Below are 23,154 nucleotides of genomic sequence, written 5' to 3'. Positions count from 1 at the left end.
ACTGCCATCATGCATCATCATCAGTCTGGTCTCTCAGTCATCTTACACTGCTATCATGCATCATCATCAGTCTGGTCTCTCAACCATCTTACACTTCCATCATGCATCATCATCAGTCTGGTCTCTCAGCCATCTTACACTGTCATCATTTATCATCATCAGTCTGGTCTCAGCCATCTTACACTGCCATCATGCATCATCATCAGTCTGGTCTCTCAGCCATCTTACACTGTCATCATTTATCATCATCAGTCTGGTCTCAGCCATCTTACACTGCCATCATTCATCATCATCAGTCTGGTCTCAGCCATCTTACACTGCCATCATTCATCATCATCAGTCTGGTCTCTCAGCCATCTTACACTGCCATCATGCATCATCAATCAGTCAAGTCTCCCAGCCATCTTATGCTGCCATCATACATCATCAATCAGTCTGGTCTCTCAGCCATCTTACACTGCCATCATGCATCATCAATCAGTTGGGTCTCTCAGCCATCTTACACTGACATCATGTATCATCTGTCATTCTAATCTGTCTGTCATCTTGCACTGTCATTATGTATCATCAGTCAGTCTAGTCTGACAGCCATAGTACTCTGCCATCATACATCATCAATCAGTCTAGTCTGTCAGCCATAGTACACTGCCATCATACATCATTAATCAGTCTAGTCTGTCAACCATCTTTTACTCCCATTTGACTGTTCTACTTTGTAGAGTTGTTTTTGTTGTATCTGTGTTGATTTTGTTGGACATGTAAATTGATGATAGTTAGCTTTTGTTGCCATTGTCATTTTTAGCCATCTTGAAATATTTTCTTTGCTAATGTTTCCTTTGTTTAAATAAATCATGTTATTTTGGAAGTTTTTTTTTCTTCACATATAAAATATTTGTGATTGGGGTGGTGATAATTGTCATTTTTTCATCAGTTGATAAAAGTTTGCATGGTCATAATGGCCTTTTTATATTTGCAAAGTATCTGTTTTGATGGTGAGGGATTTACAATTAAGCAATACAAGTCTGTCAGTATGTACTTAAGTAGCTAAAGTTTGAAGTCAGCCTCTGTTGTGGCTATTTTAAGGACAAATTACTTGCTTCATTGTTGATATAATTGTCATTAATTTTCGGTCTGTTATTTTGTTACTGGTAAGAATGTTCATGTTTTTTTATGTGCATGGTCTCTAAAATTAGTTTTCCATGTGCAAGATACCTTGCATTGTATAATTATTTCCACCAGCAGAATCATTATAATATCTTCAAGATGCAGACCAAATGCATTTTGAAAGATGGGAAGAAACCTTTGTTCTGACAGTTATGACTATGAAATGGATTGTTCATGATAGATAAATAATTGAGCTTCACACTTTACTACAGGTGACAAAAGAGCTGTTTTCTGCACTAGTGCACTCTGCTCAGCAGAAAATCCTGATGTGTCTGTTTGATGTGTGGGTAGAGGGCACTAGTATCACTGTGACTAACCTCATCAGGAAGGTGCTGAAACATGTAAGTATGCATGTATTATTACAACAGTAATTTATCATAATCACCTGTTGTTTTCAATGTGTTATAATAACCCTAATGTGATTAGTTTTGGACATATAACCTTCATATTATAATGTCAGCCCATCTTCATAAATGTTTTATTACATCATTGTAAGTATTCTGGTTTTGGTATTATTTTAGGGTGGGGTGGGAGTTGAAATCAAATGATTCTGATGGATAAAAAGAGATTTAGTCATAGCAGTTTTGGTGATAATGATAGGGGAATGGACCAATTACAAAACAGTGCAAAAGTTGAATGGGTAATACAGTTATAGGGACCATTTACAAAATAGTGCTCATCTTACATTGGGGAGTACAAGTTACAGAGACTCATTTAAAAAATTAGTCCACAACTGGGTAAACATAATAACTTATGGCAGCATGAATTTTCATTGGAAATGACTAAGTATGCTAGTTTTGAGTTTTTAGGCACACTCCATCAAAAATGATATGCTGGACCTATATTAGGGTAAAGTAAGTAAAGATAACATTTTTGAGATGGTGTTAAGCCGTGTGTGTGTGTGTCTCTCTCTCTCTCTCTCTCTCTTTCTCTCACACACATTTGCACTCCTTCAGAAACATTGTTTTTCCAGAGGTCTCAGAAATGCTTAATCATTCATATTTGGATGCCAATTTATTTATCTCATACGCAGAAAATCACTTAGGTGGGAGTCCTCCGTACGCATGTAATAGGAGGGCGGGAAAATTCAAAGACTTGCCAGTCCTGCTTCAGCCACCTTCTTAGTGGGAAAATGTGTTGATCAATTAGCTGTGCTGATATTTACAATGACAGAACTCAGTGGCTGAAAGACCCTTTTGATGTATATGTTGCCATTATAAGAGTACATCAAAAGAACATGATGCGTTAGCTGGGAGGCAAGTTCAAAGACTGACTGGCGGCTGGGTGGGAAAATATTCTGATATTTGCAACGACAGAATTCAGTGGCAGAAAGACCTACTGGTGTAGATGTTGTTATAATAAGAGTACATCAAAAGAACATGATGCAATAGCTGGGTGGCAAGTTTGAAGGCTTTGACTGGCGGCTGTGTATGAAAATGTACTGATATTTACAGTAATAAAATTCAGAGGCAGAAAGACCCAGGGATGCATGTGGTCATTTATAAGAGTATATCAAATAAACAACTTTAACTTTCATTATTGTGTTAATTTCCAAATGTAGCGGAATAAGCAGTGCACGTGACCTCAGAATCAAGACATGTTGAGACTTGGACGAAATGCTATTTGCAAATTTGGATTAGTATTTTGGGGTTAAACAGCAAACTGATGAAGATTGCAATGATTGTTGTGGTTGTTATTGTTATTATAGGATTTAACACCATTTTTCACCACAAGATAGGCTATATATGGTGGCCCGTATAGATGGTGGAGGAATAACCTGGGAAACCCCGGAAAGAACAACTGGCCCACGAGAAGCTACTGGCAAGCTTTCTCACATACCCACATTGGCTGAATCCGAGACTCGAACCCACAGTCAGAAGTGAGATGGCAGTGATCTGTAACAGTGAGCGCTTTAGACCACTCAGCCACTCAGAAGAGTGCTACAGTTGCTTGAACTGACAGTTCAGATGGGACCAGTATCGAAATGTAAGAAAGTGTGTGATGCCTAGCTTAGCGCTTGGAATTAGACCTTCCTTGGATTGACAAAATTCAGTTTCACTCTGATGGACAAACAAGGGCTATATTGGTGTTATAAAGAATGTATAAACTAAACTCGATTGCAACCAATAGTTCTTCTGATTTGCATGTTTTTTTTGGGGGGGGGGGAGAGGACTGCAACTTTTGCTGATGGGACTCTTTTTTTTTAAACCAAAATGGAAGTCCTGGACTCTTAGTTTTCAAATCCTAGGGAGACCTCTGTTTTTCTGACTGCATGCTTAAATTGCATCCCTAATGGCTATTTTCCAATTTTAGTTCATTCATGCTTTTGTGCATATTGACTGTCTAATAATAAATTTCTTAATTAGGTTTATCTAATGTAGACACTGGCAGAACTTGACCTTTTCCAGTGGCCAGACCAATACATTCTTGAATGCATTCCCGCTTTGGCAAGTCATAAAGAAAACCTGAAAACTGTCAGTTATCTTGAAATTGCATCAGCAGTGATAAATGCAATTCTTGGTTCCATAATGAAAGAGTATCCATCATTCATGTTTAGAATGATCAACTGTTTTAGACAATGTGAGAAACTATATATAATGAATTTACAAATAAAATGAAGAAGAATCTTGAAAGTACTGCAGCAACAAAAATCTTTCTGTTTGGAAGGCTAAAGCATCTGATATAGGCAAACCTAGACTGTCTGCTTTTCAGTGTTAAATGTAATGCAATTTGTAGCCCACCAAATCAAAACCCACAAATGGAAGATTTACATATTCTTTTGCCATGTATAACCCATCTTGTGCTGAAAAATGGCATTATACCCAAAACATCAGCATGTTATGATAGACCCTGAAAAACTAGAAATGGACCAACCCATTTTCCCATATCAGATATATAATGGATCTAAAAAAAATCCATGGTGCCATTCCTGCATTTCTCTGCTACACAGGTGAATTCAGTTCCAAAATTGCTTGGTACCACCCTTGAGTTTGTCTACTGCAGAGTTAAACCAAATTTAAAAAATCATTTGTGCCATCCCTCCATTTGTCTACCACAGACATTGTTGTTGTGGGGTTTAACACCATTTTTCAGCACATGATAGGCTATACATGGCGGCCAGTATTAATGGTGGAGGAAGAACCCGGGAAAAGCCCCGGAAAGAACCGCCGACCCACGAGAAGCTACTGGCAAGTTTTCTCACATACCCACATTGGCTGAATCCGAAACTCGAACCAGCGCAGACAGAGGTGAGATGGCAGTGATCCGTAACGGAGAGCGCTTTAGACCACTCGGCCACTCGGGGCCCCCACCACAGACGTTAAACCAATATAAATATATTTGTAGTATCATCCGTCCATTTAAAAGAAGTTAACTCAACACCAGAAATCCTTTGTACCCATTGCTGCATTTGTCCACTACACTTCTTTACCAAATGCTAGAGTCCTTTGTAGCACTCCTACATTTGTCCACTACCATGAATCCTTTGTAGCACTCCCACATTTCTCCACTTACGTGAATCCTTTGTAGCACTCCTTCATTTCTCCACCTACATGAATCCTTTGTAGCACTCCTACATTTGTCCACTTACATGAATCCTTTGTAGCACTCCTACATTTGTCCACTACCATGAATCCTTTGTAGCACTCCTACATTTCTCCACTTACATGAATCCTTTGTAGCACTCCCACATTTCTCCACTTACATGAATCCTTTGTAGCACTCCTTCATTTCTCCACCTACATGAATCCTTTGTAGCACTCCTACATTTGTCCACTTACATGAATCCTTTGTAGCACTCCTACCTTTGTCCACTACCATGAATCCTTTGTAGCACTCCTACATTTGTCCACTACCATTATTCCTGTGTAGCACTCCTACATTTGTCCACTACCATGAGTCCTTTGTAGCACTCCTACATTTGTCCACTTACATGAATCCTTTGTAGCACTCCTACATTTGTCCACTTACATGAATCCTTTGTAGCACTCCTACATTTGTCCACTACCCTGAATCCTTTGTAGCACTCCTACATTTGTCCACTTACATGAATCCTGTGTAGCACTCCTACATTTGTCCACTTACATGAATCCTTTGTAGCACTCCTACATTTGTCCACTTACATGAATCCTGTAGCACTCCTACATTTATCAACTTACAAGAATCCTTTGTAGCACTCCTACATTTGTCCACTACCCTGAATCCTTTGTAGCACTCCTACATTTATCCACTTACATAAATCCTTTGTAGCACTCCTATATTTTTCCACCATCCTGAATCCTTTGTAGCACTCCTACATTTGTCCACTTACATGAATCCTATGTAGCACTCCTACATTTGTCCACTTACATGAATCCTTTCTAGCACCCCTACATTTGTCCACTTACATGAATCCTATGTAGCACTCCTACATTTGTCCACTTACATGAATCCTATGTAGCACTCCTACATTTGTCCACTTACATGAATCCTATGTAGCACTCCTACATTTGTCCACTTACATGAATCCTATGTAGCACTCCTACATTTGTCCACTTACATGAATCCTTTCTAGCACTCCTACATTTGTCCACTTACATGAATCCTTTCTAGCACTCCTACATTTGCCCACTTACATGAATCCTATGTAGCACTCCTACATTTGTCCACTACCATGAATCCTTTCTAGCACTCCTACATTGGTCCACTTACATGAATCCTATGTAGCACTCCTACATTTGTCCACTTACATGAATCCTTTCTAGCACTCCTACATTTGTCCACTTACATGAATCCTATGTAGCACTCCTACATTTGTCCACTTACATGAATCCTTTCTAGCACTCCTACATTTGTCCACTTACATGAATCCTATGTAGCACTCCTACATTTGTCCACTTACATGAATCCTTTCTAGCACTCCTACATTTGTCCACTTACTTGAATCCTATGTAGCACTCCTATATTTGTCCACTACCCTGAATCCTTTGTAGCACTCCTACATTTGTTCACTTACATGAATCCTTTGTAGCACTCATACATTTGTCCACTTACATGAATCCTTTGTAGCACTCCTACATTTGTCCACTTGCATGAATCCTTTGTAGCACTCCTACATTTGTCCACTACCATGAATCCTTTGTACCACTCCTACATTTGTCCACTACCATGAATCCTTTGTACCACTCCTACATTTGTCCACTACCATTATTCCTGTGTAGCACTCCTACATTTGTCCACTACCATGAGTCCTTTGTACCACTCCTACATTTGTCCACTACCATTATTCCTGTGTAGCACTCCTACATTTGTCCACTTACATGAATCCTGTGTAGCACTCCTACATTTGTCCACTACCCTGAATCCTTTGTAGCACTCCTACATTTGTCCACTTACATGAATCCTGTGTAGCACTCCTACATTTGTCCACTTACATGAATCCTTTGTAGCACTCCTACATTTGTCCACTTACATGAATCCTGTAGCACTCCTACATTTATCCACTTACAAGAATCCTTTGTAGCACTCCTACATTTGTCCACTACCCTGAATCCTTTGTAGCACTCCTACATTTATCCACTTACATGAATCCTTTGTAGCACTCCTATATTTTTCCACTACCCTGAATCCTTTGTAGCACTCCTACATTTGTCCACTTACATGAATCCTATGTAGCACTCCTACATTTGTCCACTTACATGAATCCTTTCTAGCACCCCTACATTTGTCCACTTACATGAATCCTATGTAGCACTCCTACATTTGTCCACTTACATGAATCCTATGTAGCACTCCTACATTTGTCCACTTACATGAATCCTGTGTAGCACTCCTACATTTGTCCACTTACATGAATCCTGTGTAGCACTCCTACATTTGTCCACTTACATGAATCCTTTCTAGCACTCCTACATTTGCCCACTTACATGAATCCTATGTAGCACTCCTACATTTGTCCACTACCATGAATCCTATGTAGCACTCCTACATTTGTCCACTTACATGAATCCTTTGTAGCACTCCTACATTTGTCCACTTACATGAATCCTATGTAGCACTCCTACATTTGTCCACTTACATGAATCCTTTCTAGCACTCCTACATTTGTCCACTTACATGAATCCTATGTAGCACTCCTATATTTGTCCACTACCCTGAATCCTTTGTAGCACTCCTACATTTGTTCACTTACATGAATCCTTTGTAGCACTCATACATTTGTCCACTTACATGAATCCTTTGTAGCACTCCTACATTTGTCCACTTGCATGAATCCTTTGTAGCACTCCTACATTTGTCCACTACCATGAATCCTTTGTACCACTCCTACATTTGTCCACTACCATGAATCCTTTGTACCACTCCTACATTTGTCCACTACCATTATTCCTGTGTAGCACTCTTACATTTGTCCACTACCATGAGTCCTTTGTACCACTCCTACATTTGTCCACTACCATTATTCCTGTGTAGCACTCCTACATTTGTCCACTTACATGAATCCTTTGTAGCACTCCTACATTTATCCACTTACATGAATCCTTTGTAGCACTCCTACATTTATCCACTTAATGAATCCTTTGTAGCACACCTACATTTGTCCACTACCATTAATCCTTTGTAGCACTCTGTCATTTTTTCACTACCATGATTCCTTTGTAGCACTCCTATATTTATCCACTTATATGAATCCTTTGTAGCACTCCTACATTTGTCCATTACAAAATAACACAGTAGCAAACAATCCATTGTGCAATCCCTGCATTATGCCACTTCACAGTATCAAACTTCTATTGTATGATCCTTGCATTGTCCTCAGCACAGGTTGACCTAATACCCAAAATGTATACTTCATGCAAGGAGGTATCTTGCATAAAAATTTATAGACAGTGAAAAATGTATATTGCTTTTTTACCCCTCTATTGTTAAATTTTGTCTTTGGTTCCATAAATAGAATTGTTTCAGTGCAGGTATATTTTGAGCATGGTGATAAAATATAAAGTTCTTGTATCAATTTTTTTTAAAGAGGTTCTTTATATACACAGAGAATTGAATATTTCTATAAGTTTTTTATGAAGTTCATTGCTTAATTTTTGCATTTATATTGGTATGAAGTTGCACATCCAAACTTGTATTTACATCCATTTTCTCCCTGTTTCCACAATACTGCTTATGTCAACATTTACAGGTGGAGAGTATGTTATACAGTTTTTTAAATTTGCATCATCAACAAAATTAATTGACTAAAACAAAAGACAGTTTTGATTGAGATGTTTTTAAAAATTTGACATTGTTATGTGTGTAACTTTAGATTCCCATGGAAGCAGAACATATAGCAGAAGAGTTGAAAAGCTGTCTGAAGACTGCTGAGGCTAAGTCCATGAAACAGGCCAAGAGACTGAAAAGGTTTGTCCTCCAAATCTTTTTATGTCCTAAATGTTCTTAAAAGAAAGTCTGATGTGCAATAACATGGATAAAACTGAAAATCTTTAAGCACAAATATACAAACAGTTTTAATAAAATGTACAGAATACCATTCCGCACATGCCACTCCTTTGTTATAACCAACATAGGGCTAAAAGAATAGACTGCAGCATATATGAGGTTGTGAGTTACAGAGGGACTTTGGAAAAGTTCAGAAAGAGAGGACGAACACAAGCAGTGAAAGGATAGGATGGGAGGGTGTAAATGATTGATCATTTTCAAACTGAATTGGGAATTATTGTCAATAAATTGCTTTTTTAAATAAAGAAGTTTGCTTTTATGTATAAGTTATCTTTAGTTTCAAAACAACCACCACTTTTATACTGGGGATTTGTAAAACACTACTGCATTCATACATAAAAGTTAACCAATCTCAGAAAGTACACTCATGAAAATTGTAAGTAGCAAAGAACTATAAATTGCTATCAGCTTCTTTTTGCTGGTTTATAGGTCTGAAGGGCATATGGGATGATCTGTTGTCAGCCAACTTTAAAATCTTGTTGCTTCTTCTGAAACAAAAGACATGCCAACATGTGGGTTTCCACCAAAAGATTTCATTTGATCACTAGCTGGTCCTGAATGAAAATGGTGCCTATCAGACCTACAATCTGGCCACAGTGATGGCCATCGTGAAAACCTTGCATCAGTACTACCCCTTTGTATGGTCATATCAACTTTTTAATGATATCTAGTTGGTCCTACATGAGAATGGTGCCTATCTGACATCCAATATGGCTACCATGGGAGCCATCTTAAAAATCTTGTTATTGCTATGCCTCCTAAATGGAGAGTGATATTGGTTTTCTCACCAAAAGACTTATTCTAGTATCTAGTTGGTCCTAAATAAAAATATCTTAAATCCAGTATGGTTGTAATGACAGCCATCTTGAAAATCAACATGGAACTACATATCAATCAACATGGAGTTTTCACCAGAAGGTGTCTTATGATGTCTTATTGGTCCTAGATGAAAACGATACCAATCTGACCTGCATTATAGGTAGCCATCATGAAAAGAAATTTAATGGATGGTCATATGGACATGCATTTTCACTGTTTGCCACAATTTATGGCCACACTGAGATGAATGTTTGGCCACTGTTTGCTGTTTCTGCTGAAAGTATGGTCACAATGAGATGAATGTATGGCCACTGTTTGCTGTTTCTGCTGAATGTATGGTCACAATGAGATGAATGTATGGCCACTGTTTGCTGTTTCTGCTGAATGTGTGGCCACACTGAGATGAATGTATGGCTACTGTTTGCTGTTTCTGCTGAATGTGTGGCCACACTGAGATGAATGTCTGGCTACTGTTTGCTGTTTCTGCTGAATGTGTGGCCACCATGAGATGAATGTATGGCAGCTGTTTGCTGTTTCTGCTGAATGTAGGGTGACACTGAAATGGTTTTCAACAAAAGACTTAATATGATATCTCATTGGTTATAAATGAAAAATGGTGCTATTTGACTGCTAATATTGCTGCAGTGCTGGACATCTTGAAAATATGTAAATAATAATAATAATAATAATAATAATAATAATAATAATAATAATAGTGTATTATTGTTACTTGTCCTGAATATATGGCTATATTAATATTAGGTATTAACCAAATGACTTTTATTGATATCTAGTGGGTCCTAAATGAAAATGGTGCTGATCCTGCATCCAATATAGCAGTTGCAGTGGCTATCTTGAAAATTTTGTTATAGCTCGAAAATATCAGAGATGCTTTCAACACTTGGCTATATATAAAGAAAAATGGTCTTATCTTGGATTTTTGGAATTTATCAGCCAATAGAGCATCAGTCCCAATAAAGAATTTATGCAGATAATTTACCTCAGATGTTCAGGAAGTGACAGTAGCAAAGAAACGTGGTAAAAGGGGCTTTAAATGTTTACAAATGATGCTGATTTGTGTACTGCAAATAGTAAAACTTCAAAAAAGGACATAATCTCAAAACCACTAAAAACAGAATCTGAATAATGTGACAGAAAGCATCTAGGCCTGAAGGGTATTCGGTTTTGTACAGATGATGCCAATTTTCCTTCAGATATTAAGTAGAAAAATTAGAACAACCATGCAAAGGTCACTAAAGCCAAAAAAATGTTTTCTGGTCAGCTGACCATCCCTGTTTGTCATTGTTGACCCTAGCACTTTTTTCCCCAGGGTCAAAAAATAAAAATTCCCAAAATTTAATGGTGCATCTAATTGAGCCAGTTTAGCCTAGTACTTAAGGTGCTTAGTACATTATATATACTACTCATTGTAATATATATGTTTTTTTTTTTAAATTCCTTACCTAACTACTCTAATTTTAAAACCAGTGCAATAGGAAACACATATTTTGTTTTGCCTAAACAGAATCGGACCAGATTTGACAGAAACCATGTGACATGAAGGCGTTTTCATATTTTATAATGATGCTGATCCACAATTTAATATGACTGCTGTTACTATTAGCAGAAAAACTATTAAGTACTTCTCAAAAAACAGCTAAACAGAATTTGACCAACTTTAACAGAAAGATTTTTAGCATGAAGGAATTTAAGATTTTTATAAACAATGATAATCTTCCATCAGATAATACCTAAAGTTAATAAAGCTAGAAAAATATTTCTACAACTTTTCTCAAATGGCTGTTTAACGGAATGTTACAATTTTCAACTTAAAGCATCCTGGCATAAAGGCTTGTAGTACTGGACAAATGATGCTGATGTGCCATACAAATCTGGGCTATAATACAAAATATAGATATTTGTAAGTGATGACTCAGGGTCAAATCCCCTTCCCATGGGTCATGACCCATTTATTTTATAACAGTCAATGTGATTTGAATAAAATATTTAGAAAGCATTCTATGGACCAAGATGTCAAACTGGCTAAAGGTTTTTTTTGTGTGTGTTAGGCAGATGTCAGCCAAATAAGTGATTTCATACCCACTTGCATCTCTTGTTTAGACTACTTTTTGTGTTTATTTTGCTCAGTGTAGCCCACTTTAAAAATCTTGCAGATTTTATTAGATAAAGTTGTACTTATAGAGCTTAGTTTCATTTGTTATGTAAGGTGTTTAGAGATATATTTTTCAAAATATCACCTCTAGACCATTCTTTCTGCAGGGATCCAGTGGAGGAGCAAGCTGATGTTGAATTGTCGGAGTTTGAAAATGCGGAGTGGCAGAGGAAGACAGTGGTTTTGGAGGCAGTACATCTGAAGAAAAGGATCCACAACTACCACCTTCTTCTGCCTGTTACTTTCCAGGTGTTAGCCAGGTAAGGGACCACCATCTGTTATCACTTTCCAGGTGTTAGCCAGATATGTCAGTCACCTACCTGTCAAATTACGGGTACTAACTGAGTAGTAGGACTACTTGTTACCACCTGTCACTTTCTAAGTGTTTGCCAGGTGAGGGGAAAACTTGTATCACAGGTGTTATCCAGGTAAGGGAACTACCTACTCCTACAAATAACGTTTCAGGTGTTATTAGTTGACATCATAAGAAGACTACGTTCTCTTAGCTTTTACTTTTCATGTGTTGGCCCAGTAACGACACTTTCCAACTGTTTCTAATAAATAGTTTCACATTTTCCTCTCTAGACTTGTTCATTCTCTTATTCATGTTCATTCACTTATTCATAAGAAAGTTTTTCCGATTATGTTAAAAGTATAAAGTTTACAGATACATTGCTTAAGTGCTAATTTGAACATTTGAAAGAAATTTTAAGAAATTTTGCCAATATTGTCAGAGTTATTGAAGTTTAAAATTACAAGTACTTTGTCATGCTCTCCATGTGTTTCCTACAGAATCCTGGAGTCTGAAAGTCACAGTTCAGCAGAGTATCAGAAACAGCTGTTGCTGTCACTCCTATGCAACCTTTGTAAACGGCTTGAGAAGGAGCTGGCATTGGGAGGTAAGTGTGCCACCATTCCCCCTTCAGTGCCCCATCTCTGGTTGAGTACCAGAAGCAGCTGACAACAAGTTAAATGCTATCTCATGTCCCACAGATTTAGAGTCTCTGTCCTTACCTGAATGAAGAATTTTAGCAGCATAAGTTAGTAAATAATATGTTGTTTTTTTTTTACCACCAACCCTCTTCTGGCAGCTCTCAACAAGTTCTATTGTATGCCATTTGTACTGGCCTGCAAATAGAACTATTAATTTTAGGTGAGATTTTCTGCTTTTTTCTCCCCCCCCCCACTTTTGGTACTGTCATTTTCCCAATTTCCTTTTTTCAACCTCTTGTACATTAATACAGTGGGACCAGTTTTGTTTTTATTGTCCTTCCTCCATCTTTCAATTCATCTGTCGCCTGTAGCCTTTGATCTAGGTGACATTAGTTTAAACCTTTCATTTATTTCTTTGTACAAGAGAAAGTTCAGACAACTACTTACAAATACTTCAAATAATTCCATGGTATGCATAAGGAGAAAAACAGAAAGCCAAGATAAAAGCACCCATCTTGATTACTATATACTTAAATTGCCCATGCTGAAATCATGCTGCTAACTTAGGACTACAGAGGTGTTTGGTGAATGTGTTACTGCTTTGTCAATATTCATAGATTTTTTTTTATTCAGTTAGATGTTTAAACTCATATACATACTTGTAGTTCAGACCGTAGAAGAGACACAACATCACTAGGGTCACATGACCTCAGATATCTACAAATGTTTATTGAAAAAAATGAATCAATTCAGCTGTAAATGCTACAGAAGTCATCTTTAATTTTTGTCCTTATTTTATTATGATTCGGGAAATATCTTTCAGCTGTATTTGATGGCCTGTGCTACAGATGGATAAATCTTTCTTTTTTTCACAGGTAAAACATCTGTGGGAAGTGACAAGTTTAACATGGAGCTCATAGTGAACTGTATCCGTAGCTCAGAAAATCCACAGACTCATCAGCAGGCACTTCTTGTCTTGACTGCAGCCGCTAAAATATATCCAGTGAGTATACAAGACATATCAGTTGAGTATGCAAGATAAATTTTGTGAACATACAAAATATATGCAGTGAGGGTACAAGATATATCCACTGAGTATTCACCATATATCCAACAGGTATAAAAGGCATACTGAGTATGCAGGATATATCCATTGTAGGTATAAGATATATCCACTGAGTATTCAAAGTATATCAAGTCAGTATACCAGACATACCAAGTGAGCATGCAATATATATCCATTGAAGGTATAAGATATATCCACTGAGTATTCAGAGTTCTGTATTTCATGTATTTTTTCGTACCCTTTAATTTTCATACACAATCCAGTTATCAAAAGAATAATTATTTAAATGTATCATATTTTTTTGTACATATCACTTTGTATTTTTCAAAAATTTGAATATTTACATTTGCTAAAAAGATCAAAAATATCGTATTGCCATTTTTTTTAAAAATTACTAATTCATTGTTGGTGAGAATATACAATAATTGATGTATAAGCTCTCATATTGTCATCACAGTATCTACTGGTGTTTATTATCAACTGGACACAGGCCTTCATGGAATATATCTTTGAATATTGTCTTTAATTAGTTCTCCTTATTAAGTCAGTAACGATAACAAAATACCACATGCATTTTAAAATGAGTTCAGAAGCCCTTTGATGTCTTCTTATCCAAAAGCAGATATTATATTTCAGTACATGCTGAAGTGAAGACCACAGACCATTTGATCAATTAGTCCTATTGTGTCATCATAGTCATACAAAAATTATGTATAAAAATCTTGTCATTTGCTAACATAAATTTGAAAGTCATGGACTCCAATAAATCGATTCATACATATATACTGTATTTTAAGTGCTAGTACTGTTTTGACTTGGATATAATTAACATTTTATTTTGGATCTTTTCCACAATATACCCCTCTATTGTTATCTGTATTGGCAAGTTTGAATAACAAGTATTGCATTTGATCACGTGTCCTATACGAAAATGATGCCAGTTTGATGGTCAATATGGCCACCACAACAGCCATCTTGAAAATCTTTTTATTGCTTCTCCTCCTGATGGAAAATCATATCAATATTGGGTTGTCACCACAATGAATATATTGAAAATCTTGTCAATAATTCTCATGAATTGATTGCCACATCAACATCAGATTTTCAACAATAGTCTTCTAATGGTGTCTAGTTTTCCCTAAATGAAAATGGTGCTGATCTTTTATCCAGTATGGCTGCCACAATAACTAATTTGAAAATCTTATCACTCAAGAGTATCAGGGATGGTTTCAACACTCAGCAGTTAAAAGGAGACTAAGCTTATCTTGAATTCCTTGGGAAACAATTTCAGAAAGCAATGTCACTTTTAAGGGACTCTTGTTTATTCACTGTCAGCATTGTAATTAAAAAGACTGATAGCCATAATATGTTGGAAACCATGTTGGCTGAGGTTAGTGAGAGACAGCATAGACAATTTTAAATACTTTAATATTTACCATTTTTGTAGTAATTCTAGAGTCAAAGTTTCATAATTTGTGTATTACTGTGGTCATTCATTTTTCCTTCAGGAACACCTGTTACATAATGTCATGTCTGTCTTCACTTTCATCGGAGCCAACATCTTACGTCAGGATGATGCATACAGCTTCCATGTTATCAGCCGAATCCTGGAGACTGTCATTCCAGCCCTCATTACTGTAAGCAAAACTTCATCACACTTTATTAACATTCATGATTATCACCACTCTTTTTGATTAAAAGGTATGGATTATGTTGTCTATTTGTCAATTAATCATGTGTGTTACCTTCTATGCCACGGATGATAGTCTTGAAACCTTGTTATTGGATTGGATGTGGTCTGTTGATGGACACACACTTTTAAATTTTGAAAGGGCTTCTAGGGGTTGTGCTGTAGATGTAGTGAAAGTTTTTTAAAATCTTCAACAATTTATTATAAGCGTTACAGGCGTATATCAAAATTTGTCATGTCATCAAGACCTGGGATGTATCATGTGTGTTTGGAGGTTTTGCCTCCAGAGTGAGGGGAGTGCTACCTTTCCCCACTCCAGATATAACTTGGAAACTTTTGAGATTCACAACTTATAATTTTGTACAGGTTAGAAGAACATGAGGTGAAATGATTTATACATTCCATCTAACACAGGCACTGGGTCTTACCTCTGGATCATTACTTTGAAACATAAGATTCCTACCTTATGTGACCGCTCCAGTGGCCTAAGTGGTTAGAGCGTCTGCCTCAGATGCAACAGGTCACAGGTTCGATCCCCTGCTGGGTCATATCAAAGTCTTATAAAATGGTCCTATCAGCTGCCTTGCTAGGCACTCAGCATTAAGAGGTTAGTTTTAGAACTTGTTAGCCTGGTGTCAGGGTAATGTGTCTAGGTGGGACATGATGCTATATTTCTGCAGCATGATGCCCCTGTGCTAGACATGACTGTAAACTGCCACACTGTAGACATCATAGCGATATGACTGAAAAATTGTTAAAGCTACCTTAAAAATCCAAATCCAAATCACATTCACACACACAGCTACCTTGTAACCATGTGTACGTCTCATGAACAAAAAAGAGATTAAAAAAAATTGTGCATCCAACACAAAAGGGGGGTGCCAGGCAGCCAAGTTAACATTGATGGGTGTTGGCATCTCGTCATAACGTCTGGGTTATGAACTTGGTTTAGGGCACATGCAGACTGGTAATAATTTGGAAAGTGATAATTTCCCTCAACCCTGTAACCATGAATTCATTTCATGAGCATAAGGAAGTAAATTTTCACATGCATCCAGTGCATTCCGTGGGTCACGCCCTTTGGGAAGAGGACTTGTTTCAAGATCAACACACACACATGCACACATGCAAGCACGCATTTGTGTACATAATGTGGCAATATCGCCTGATTTGGGTGGGCTATACCCATATATGGCCCCTAGTGGCTTAGCTTCGAAGTAATGGGATATGAGATGGCATGGCACTGATAGAAATTTATTTATTAACTGATAGTTTCGATATGCTTTTATAGCAGATTCCTGCTGGTACAGTGCGTCATTGTTTATTGCTAACAGCGCAGTATTGTACCAAAGCATATAATTACACTTCTAACGCTCTGCTGATATCCTCCCATCTTAGAGTATTGTTTAAATCTTTTATACATGTATGATTATTCTGCAGGAATTAAGGCATTTACAAAAGAAATTGTGACAGTCATTTCTTTCATGATAAAAGCAAACTATTTACCTTTCATGTATTATTAATAATGTGCATTAAGTTAACAAATACAAGTATTCTCACATTCCGTGGGTCATGCCCTTTGGGAAGAGGACTTGTTTCAAGATCAACACACACTCACACATGCACACATGTACAGTTGTTGAAATGAATTCTTTGTATTTGTTTTACAGGCTTGTGAACAGAGGAAGCAAGTGCCTAAGGACATTACAAATGATGTGGAGGATGTCATTACAATGGTTATACAAGTGTTTGTTGATGCATACCCCCACATTCCAGGACACCGTCGCCAAATGCTATTCACACAACTCCTGACAGTGGTGGGTGGAGGTAGCTACCTATGGCGCACCCTACTATTGATCATGGAGATGGTGGTTACCAAAGGAATGACACGGTCAGGGGTCACAGCTGAAGAAGAGGTTAGTCTTGACTAGGGGCAACTTCATTTTCTCATGATAATGGAACACATTTGTGAAAAACCCTAGGGGATCATTTAAATTTGCTTGTAAACAAGAATTTCTCATTTTGAATAGGAAAACATTACAAGCTTTCAACCTATGCCAGGGCAGTTTCTAATCTATGACTTTGGGGTTAAGTCCCTTACCTGAGGTTCATGACCCAGGGCCTGTGTGCAATTCACAAATGAAGTAACCTCCTCATGCCCATATATGTATTGATGGTTACTGGATGGGATCTCAACAGTTTCCAAGGTATGACCCCATTGACAAGTTCCCTACACCAAGGGCAAGGCCCAGGTATGTATTGGATGTATTACATCATTTTGTCTCCTCAGGTTCTTCATGCCCGTTTCCAGGATGGGGATCTCAACATGTTCCACATGACAACCATTCCCACACTCCTGGGACAAGACTGGCTGGTGTAATTATTAACCCCATGACATATGTTATATTTCCTGTTCTTGATGGTGGCTGACACAAACTTTCAGTTCTTTCCCTGCCAAGCTTGAATATTTTTTGACATTTTATGAAAGAAAATTTACCATTCTCCAGACTCCACCCCTAAGTGTTATGTTAAAATTGTACAGCCACTTTGCACATATACAGACCCCCCCCCATCATATCCAAAAACATAAAGCCCATATCATTAATTAAGTATCATGAGATACCCTAAATTACTAACGGACAGGCAGATGTACAGATAGGCAAAACAATTTCATCTCCATCTTCATTTTCAAGATAATGGATATCCATGGTACTTGGGTAATATTTGTATATCCATCAGTTATTTTGACAGATTTTGATGTAACTGAAATGAGAGTAGGCTGTAGTTAATATTCCCAAAAATGTTATCGAAACAAAACCGATTCCTGGGACCGATAGATAGTAGTGATTTTATATTACTTTGTTTAGATATAGTTGAGGTCTTTATAATTTGGCTGCAGGAAGCCCCAATTGTTGAATGTTATCCTAATTTTCAGAGCTCTGCCGTGCTTCCCACCCAAGACCTAGAGTTCTGCCTAAGTCAGTGCTTTCAGTTTTCATCCTCAGTGCAGATCACATCAGCAGTTCACATGCTCAAGTACCTCTCCAAGCTCCCAAATGACAAGGAGGATGGTAAGATTGCTCTCAGTGTTTATTAGAGGTGTGATGGTTAATAAAACAAAATCCAAGATGGGCTCGTCTTTAAATGCTCATTTGTTATTTATGATGAATTTTTTACGTAGCCAGTCTGCTTTTTATCGAAAAAACATAAATTTTATGGCTCTGTTGAATGTTTTTCATATATATATATTACATAAATATTGGGTCACTGTGTTAAGTGTTAAGGTAAAATGTTTGACAAAATTGCAAGGTTTTTATATGAATGTGTGTGTGTGTGTATATATATATATATATATATATATATATATATATATATATATATATATATATATATACACACAAATAATACTCTCATACAGGTTAGAGAATTTTAAATATGTACTCTATGGAGATTCGAACCCAGGTCCACAGGTAAACAGCACCCATCACCTTGCCTGCACACACGAGCCCATATTCACACGAGCCCATATTCCCTCACGACTAAGGACACATCACCAAAGAATGATGTTACTCAGTCATTGTTAAATGCACTACTCATGCATAGCAGACACACTCGCATGACGACCTAGTAATTAATTCTCATGTATCTACAGTCATTCTGGATTCCTATGAAAGAAATCAACGTATGTAGAATTAATTATAGAGAATTATAAATATACACAAGACAGAACGGAAAGTGATATCCGTGGATTCTAGATAAGAATGCTTGATAATAGTAGGCAGAATTAATATTTTAATACAAATAATACTGTCATACAGGTTAGAGAATTTTTAATACGTACTCTACAGAGATTCAAACCCAGGTCTGCAGGTAAACAGCACCCATCACCTTGCCTGCACACACGAGCTCATATTCCCTTTTTTGGTGATGTGTGCTTAGTTGTGAGGGAATATGGGCTCAGAAATTATCAGTATTAAAATCGTTATGTCTTTAATCTGCTGAAAGACAAGATAAAACTGACATTGAGGAAATGTTACCTGGTACTCGCGATTTGTATTTCTAGTTGGATGAGTACACAAATCTAACAACCCACATTTTCAAAAGTTGTAGAGAAAACAAATTTAAAAAAATATTAAATGAAAGTCGTATGCTGGTTGTAATAAAAATACAAAAATGAAAGAAGACACAAAATTCTCCATATTTATATATTCCGAGAACAACTGGAGTTTTGTTGTATCACGTGACTACCACATTGACATGTACTCTCTACTTGATAAATGGGGGCCCCGAGTGGCCGAGTGGTCTAAAGCGCTCTCCATTACGGACCACTGCCATCTCACCTCTGTCTACGTGGGTTCGAGTCTCAGATTCGGCTAAAGTGGGTATGTGAGAAAGCTTGCCAGTAGCTTCTCGTGGGTCGGTGGTTCTTTCTGGGGGTTTTCTGGGTTCTTCCTCCACCATTAATACTGGCGCCATGTATAGCCTATCGTGTGCTGAAAAATGGCGTTAAACCCCACAACTACTACTACTACTACTACTACTTGATAAATGTGACTGGCCAGCTGGTTTTTACAAAAAATATCAGACTTTAATTTAATATAATTGAATTTCTGTAGAACAGCATTAAAAAGGAACTTGTTGATATTATATGACTGTTGGATTTCCGATGTCATTTGAGAGTTGTGAAGTCATGTGACTACTAATGCAAATGGCAAGTTCAGGGTTAGGTTTCATCTATGCCGTAGTTTCGTCTTGTCTGTCAGTGAATTAAAGACATAACATTTATAATACTTACCATTTCTGAGAAAATAAATCATTTTCCTATCAATTTCATGCAGGTATGAATCGATATAACATAAGTTTAAATTTGCTTGGCCCACTGGTAAGCGACTACCATATGTCGCTAAGCACAGTGGTGACAAATTCCAAATTTGCAGTTGCAATGACCCCAGCCTAAATGTCCAAATGTATAAAATGGTGTGGGAATATTCGGAGAAAACCTATGATTAGAATTAAAGGTTTGAAAGGAAAAACATCTAATTTATGTTCATTTTGCTATTCCCACTTGGCAAGATAATGCAGGTCAGCAAAATAATGTTAGAATTTTTATTCAGTGCATTGAAATGACTTTACATGCCAATTTATAGGAATTTATCAAACCTGTTTCATGCGATACAGTTTGTGGTTTTGTACATGATCATCTTTTCTGACTTAGATATTTTGGAGAGTCTTGAAAGAGAAACACCTTTAGGTTTAGAAAATGTATGTTTTAGTCTAAAATGTTCTTTAATTCCATTCAGTAATGGTCATATGTGAACCTAGAAAAAATTCATTTCATTCTGGAAAAACCCTGGAAATATATTTTTAGAACAGCATGGGATGGTTTATGTGGGATTTTGCTGCCAGGTTATAATCATGGCTAACTACTGGTAAAATGGAGAACGGGGGGGAAGATTCCTCCCTCGCCCCTACCCCTCTTGGCCGCCACTGGGCATTAGCTTTATCCACCCACAGTCCACACATTGCCTTAGAGCTAGTAAGACTAGGTTCATGGGTTTCCAGTTTGTCTTCACTGGCCATTATAGTTTGAAAGACCTGTACCAGCCAATATATGCTATACTGGCTACTGACCAATCGATCCAGTTATATTGATGAAGAATTGATAATATTCAAGTGTGAAAACACTTGGTGGTCAACAGTTCTGTCCATGACAGCTGCTTCCAGCCAGATAAGGTGAGGGCTGTGTTGATACAAATGAGGAAGATGGACACCTGTCATTAAGAATTCTCCTCCATTCATCAGAGATTGCAGAAATTACTAGACATTTTCCTATTAAACCTGATATGGTGGTAATAAAAAAGGCAACAAAAATTTTCATTACATTAGTATTGATCCCACTTGGATCTATACCATTTGATTCTAGATGAAGATTCACTACCGTCATTATGTGTGTACCTGTGTTTTACAAGATTGACAGACAGGTGGCAGCTTCCTCACGGCTAGACTTGACATCCTTATCCATTTTCTACTTGGTGGCATTTATGATACATGGGATCAGTCAATGCACTGTACAGCCAAGTTCATTAAAATGGCTGCATATGATATTCAGACATGATATTTCTTCCGTTTTAAAGTGGAATTCCGCTTTTCTCCTGACTTGATTCAGATTTTTCTTAATATAGTCTGGGTTTTTTTATCTTCTCCGATCCAATTTTTTTAAGAACGGTCTGTCCTGTCTCATTCTCAGGAGTATCAAAAATGCTTGCAATACATGACAGTGAAAGAGATTAAAAAGATTCCAAGGAATTCTTTTCAGCCAATAGAGCAACAGTCCTTTCAAGGACTAATTAATTTTTTTTATACTGAACAGCCTAAAGCACTTCATGTAAATGCAAATTCTGTATACTAGTGTATTTTGTCATTAAACTATCTTCTCATCTGAAATAATTTTTCCAGATCTTATATGTATACCTTTTTGCATTATGCCTTTGATAAAAATTTTCAAGATAGATAAAACAAGGAGTCTTTTCATTCTTTAGGTAAATCCAGCCAGAAGATACCTCCTAAATCCCTTGGGAAGTTAAGAAAGGGTGAAGCTCACATCTTCAGTGTGGAAACTCATACTGCTCGACAGCTGAGGCACTTTAAGTATGCCACTGTCTGCTTACTGGTGGCCATGTTTAATGGAGAAGAGTTCATATCACAGGTAAATCAAATTGCTACAATTATACCTGAATGTAATTCTCACAAAGGTGCATCTAAGGGCAAGACTGTGAAGTCAGATAGCAACTTCTTTTATTTTGGCCAAATGTTTTGATGATTTAAGATTGATTACTATTGTCCATCTATCCATCCATCCATCCATCCATCCATGTAAACCCATATGTATTGATAAATTCCTTTTTCCTTTGATTACATTCCTTGATCACGTTAATGTTAGGGAAATAAACTCCCCGACCTTCCAAATCCTGCCCTGCAAAAAAGGGAAGAAACTCTTACCCATCACCACCTCTTTACCACCACTAGGTGGCATCAATTTTAAGCTTTTGGTCAGAATTATCAACATAGTTCTGCAAGCCCTTTCAAAATCCTGTAAATATCTGTCACAGAATTATGTGTAAGAAAACACCTTCATATTATATATGAACAAAAATGTAGTTGGTTTTTTGAACATGTAGGGCATTACCCAGGAGTGTATTCTTGCTGTCTCCTAGGAGACTGCCTCTTTGTGATGTAGGCCTGGCTTTAGTGGTATTTCTAGCATTTTCATGCTGTCTCCTAGGAGATTGCCTCTTTCTGATGTAGGCCTGACTTGAGTGGTATTTCTAGCATTTTCATGCTGTCTCCTAGGAGACTGCCTCTTTCTGATGTAGGCCTGGCTTTAGTGGTATTTCAAGCATTTTCATGCTGTCTTCTAGGAGACTGCCTCTTTCTGATGTAGGCCTGGCTTTAGTGGTATTTCAAGCATTTTCATGCTGTCTTCTAGGAGACTGCCTCTTTCTGATGTAGGCCTGACTTTAATGGTATTTCTAGCATCTAGCATTTTCATGCTGTCTCCTAGGAGACTGCCTCTTTGAGATGTTGGTCTGGTTTTAGTCATATTCCACCCATTTCATGTTGTCTCCTACGTGACTGCCTCATTCTGATATAGATCTAGCTTTGATGGTTTTTCTAACATTTTCATGCTGTCTCCTAACTTCTGTTTATCACTCCTAGTGCTTCCAGATCTTTGAAGTTTCTAAACCTTTCTGTGTCCTCTGTTCAGGTCACTGTTCTGTATTATTTTTCTCCTTGCATATGTGTCTCCTAGCTGTGTCTGTCATGTAA

At 37.3% G+C, this 23,154-nt stretch overlaps 1 protein-coding gene across 1 annotated transcript in view; it reads left to right on the top strand.

The window, feature by feature from the left end:
- The window catches only part of LOC149807312 (HEAT repeat-containing protein 1-like), a 178,280-nt gene that overhangs the window by 64,945 nt on the left and 90,181 nt on the right, over positions 1 to 23,154 (top strand). Inside the window, exons 22-30 of the mRNA XM_089965190.1 lie at positions 1,377 to 1,505; positions 8,453 to 8,547; positions 11,746 to 11,898; positions 12,431 to 12,537; positions 13,447 to 13,574; positions 15,146 to 15,274; positions 16,998 to 17,243; positions 18,263 to 18,398; positions 21,867 to 22,033. Of these exons, the coding sequence (XP_089821316.1) occupies positions 1,377 to 1,505; positions 8,453 to 8,547; positions 11,746 to 11,898; positions 12,431 to 12,537; positions 13,447 to 13,574; positions 15,146 to 15,274; positions 16,998 to 17,243; positions 18,263 to 18,398; positions 21,867 to 22,033 (1,290 nt within the window). The remainder of the gene's footprint in view (positions 1 to 1,376; positions 1,506 to 8,452; positions 8,548 to 11,745; positions 11,899 to 12,430; positions 12,538 to 13,446; positions 13,575 to 15,145; positions 15,275 to 16,997; positions 17,244 to 18,262; positions 18,399 to 21,866; positions 22,034 to 23,154) is intronic.

Source organism: Sinohyriopsis cumingii, chromosome 1 (genome assembly GCF_028554795.1).
Source record: "Sinohyriopsis cumingii isolate HCF-2022 chromosome 1, ASM2855479v2, whole genome shotgun sequence".
Lineage (NCBI taxonomy): Eukaryota > Metazoa > Mollusca > Bivalvia > Unionida > Unionidae > Sinohyriopsis > Sinohyriopsis cumingii.
This window is presented reverse-complemented; position numbering and strand designations above follow the sequence as displayed.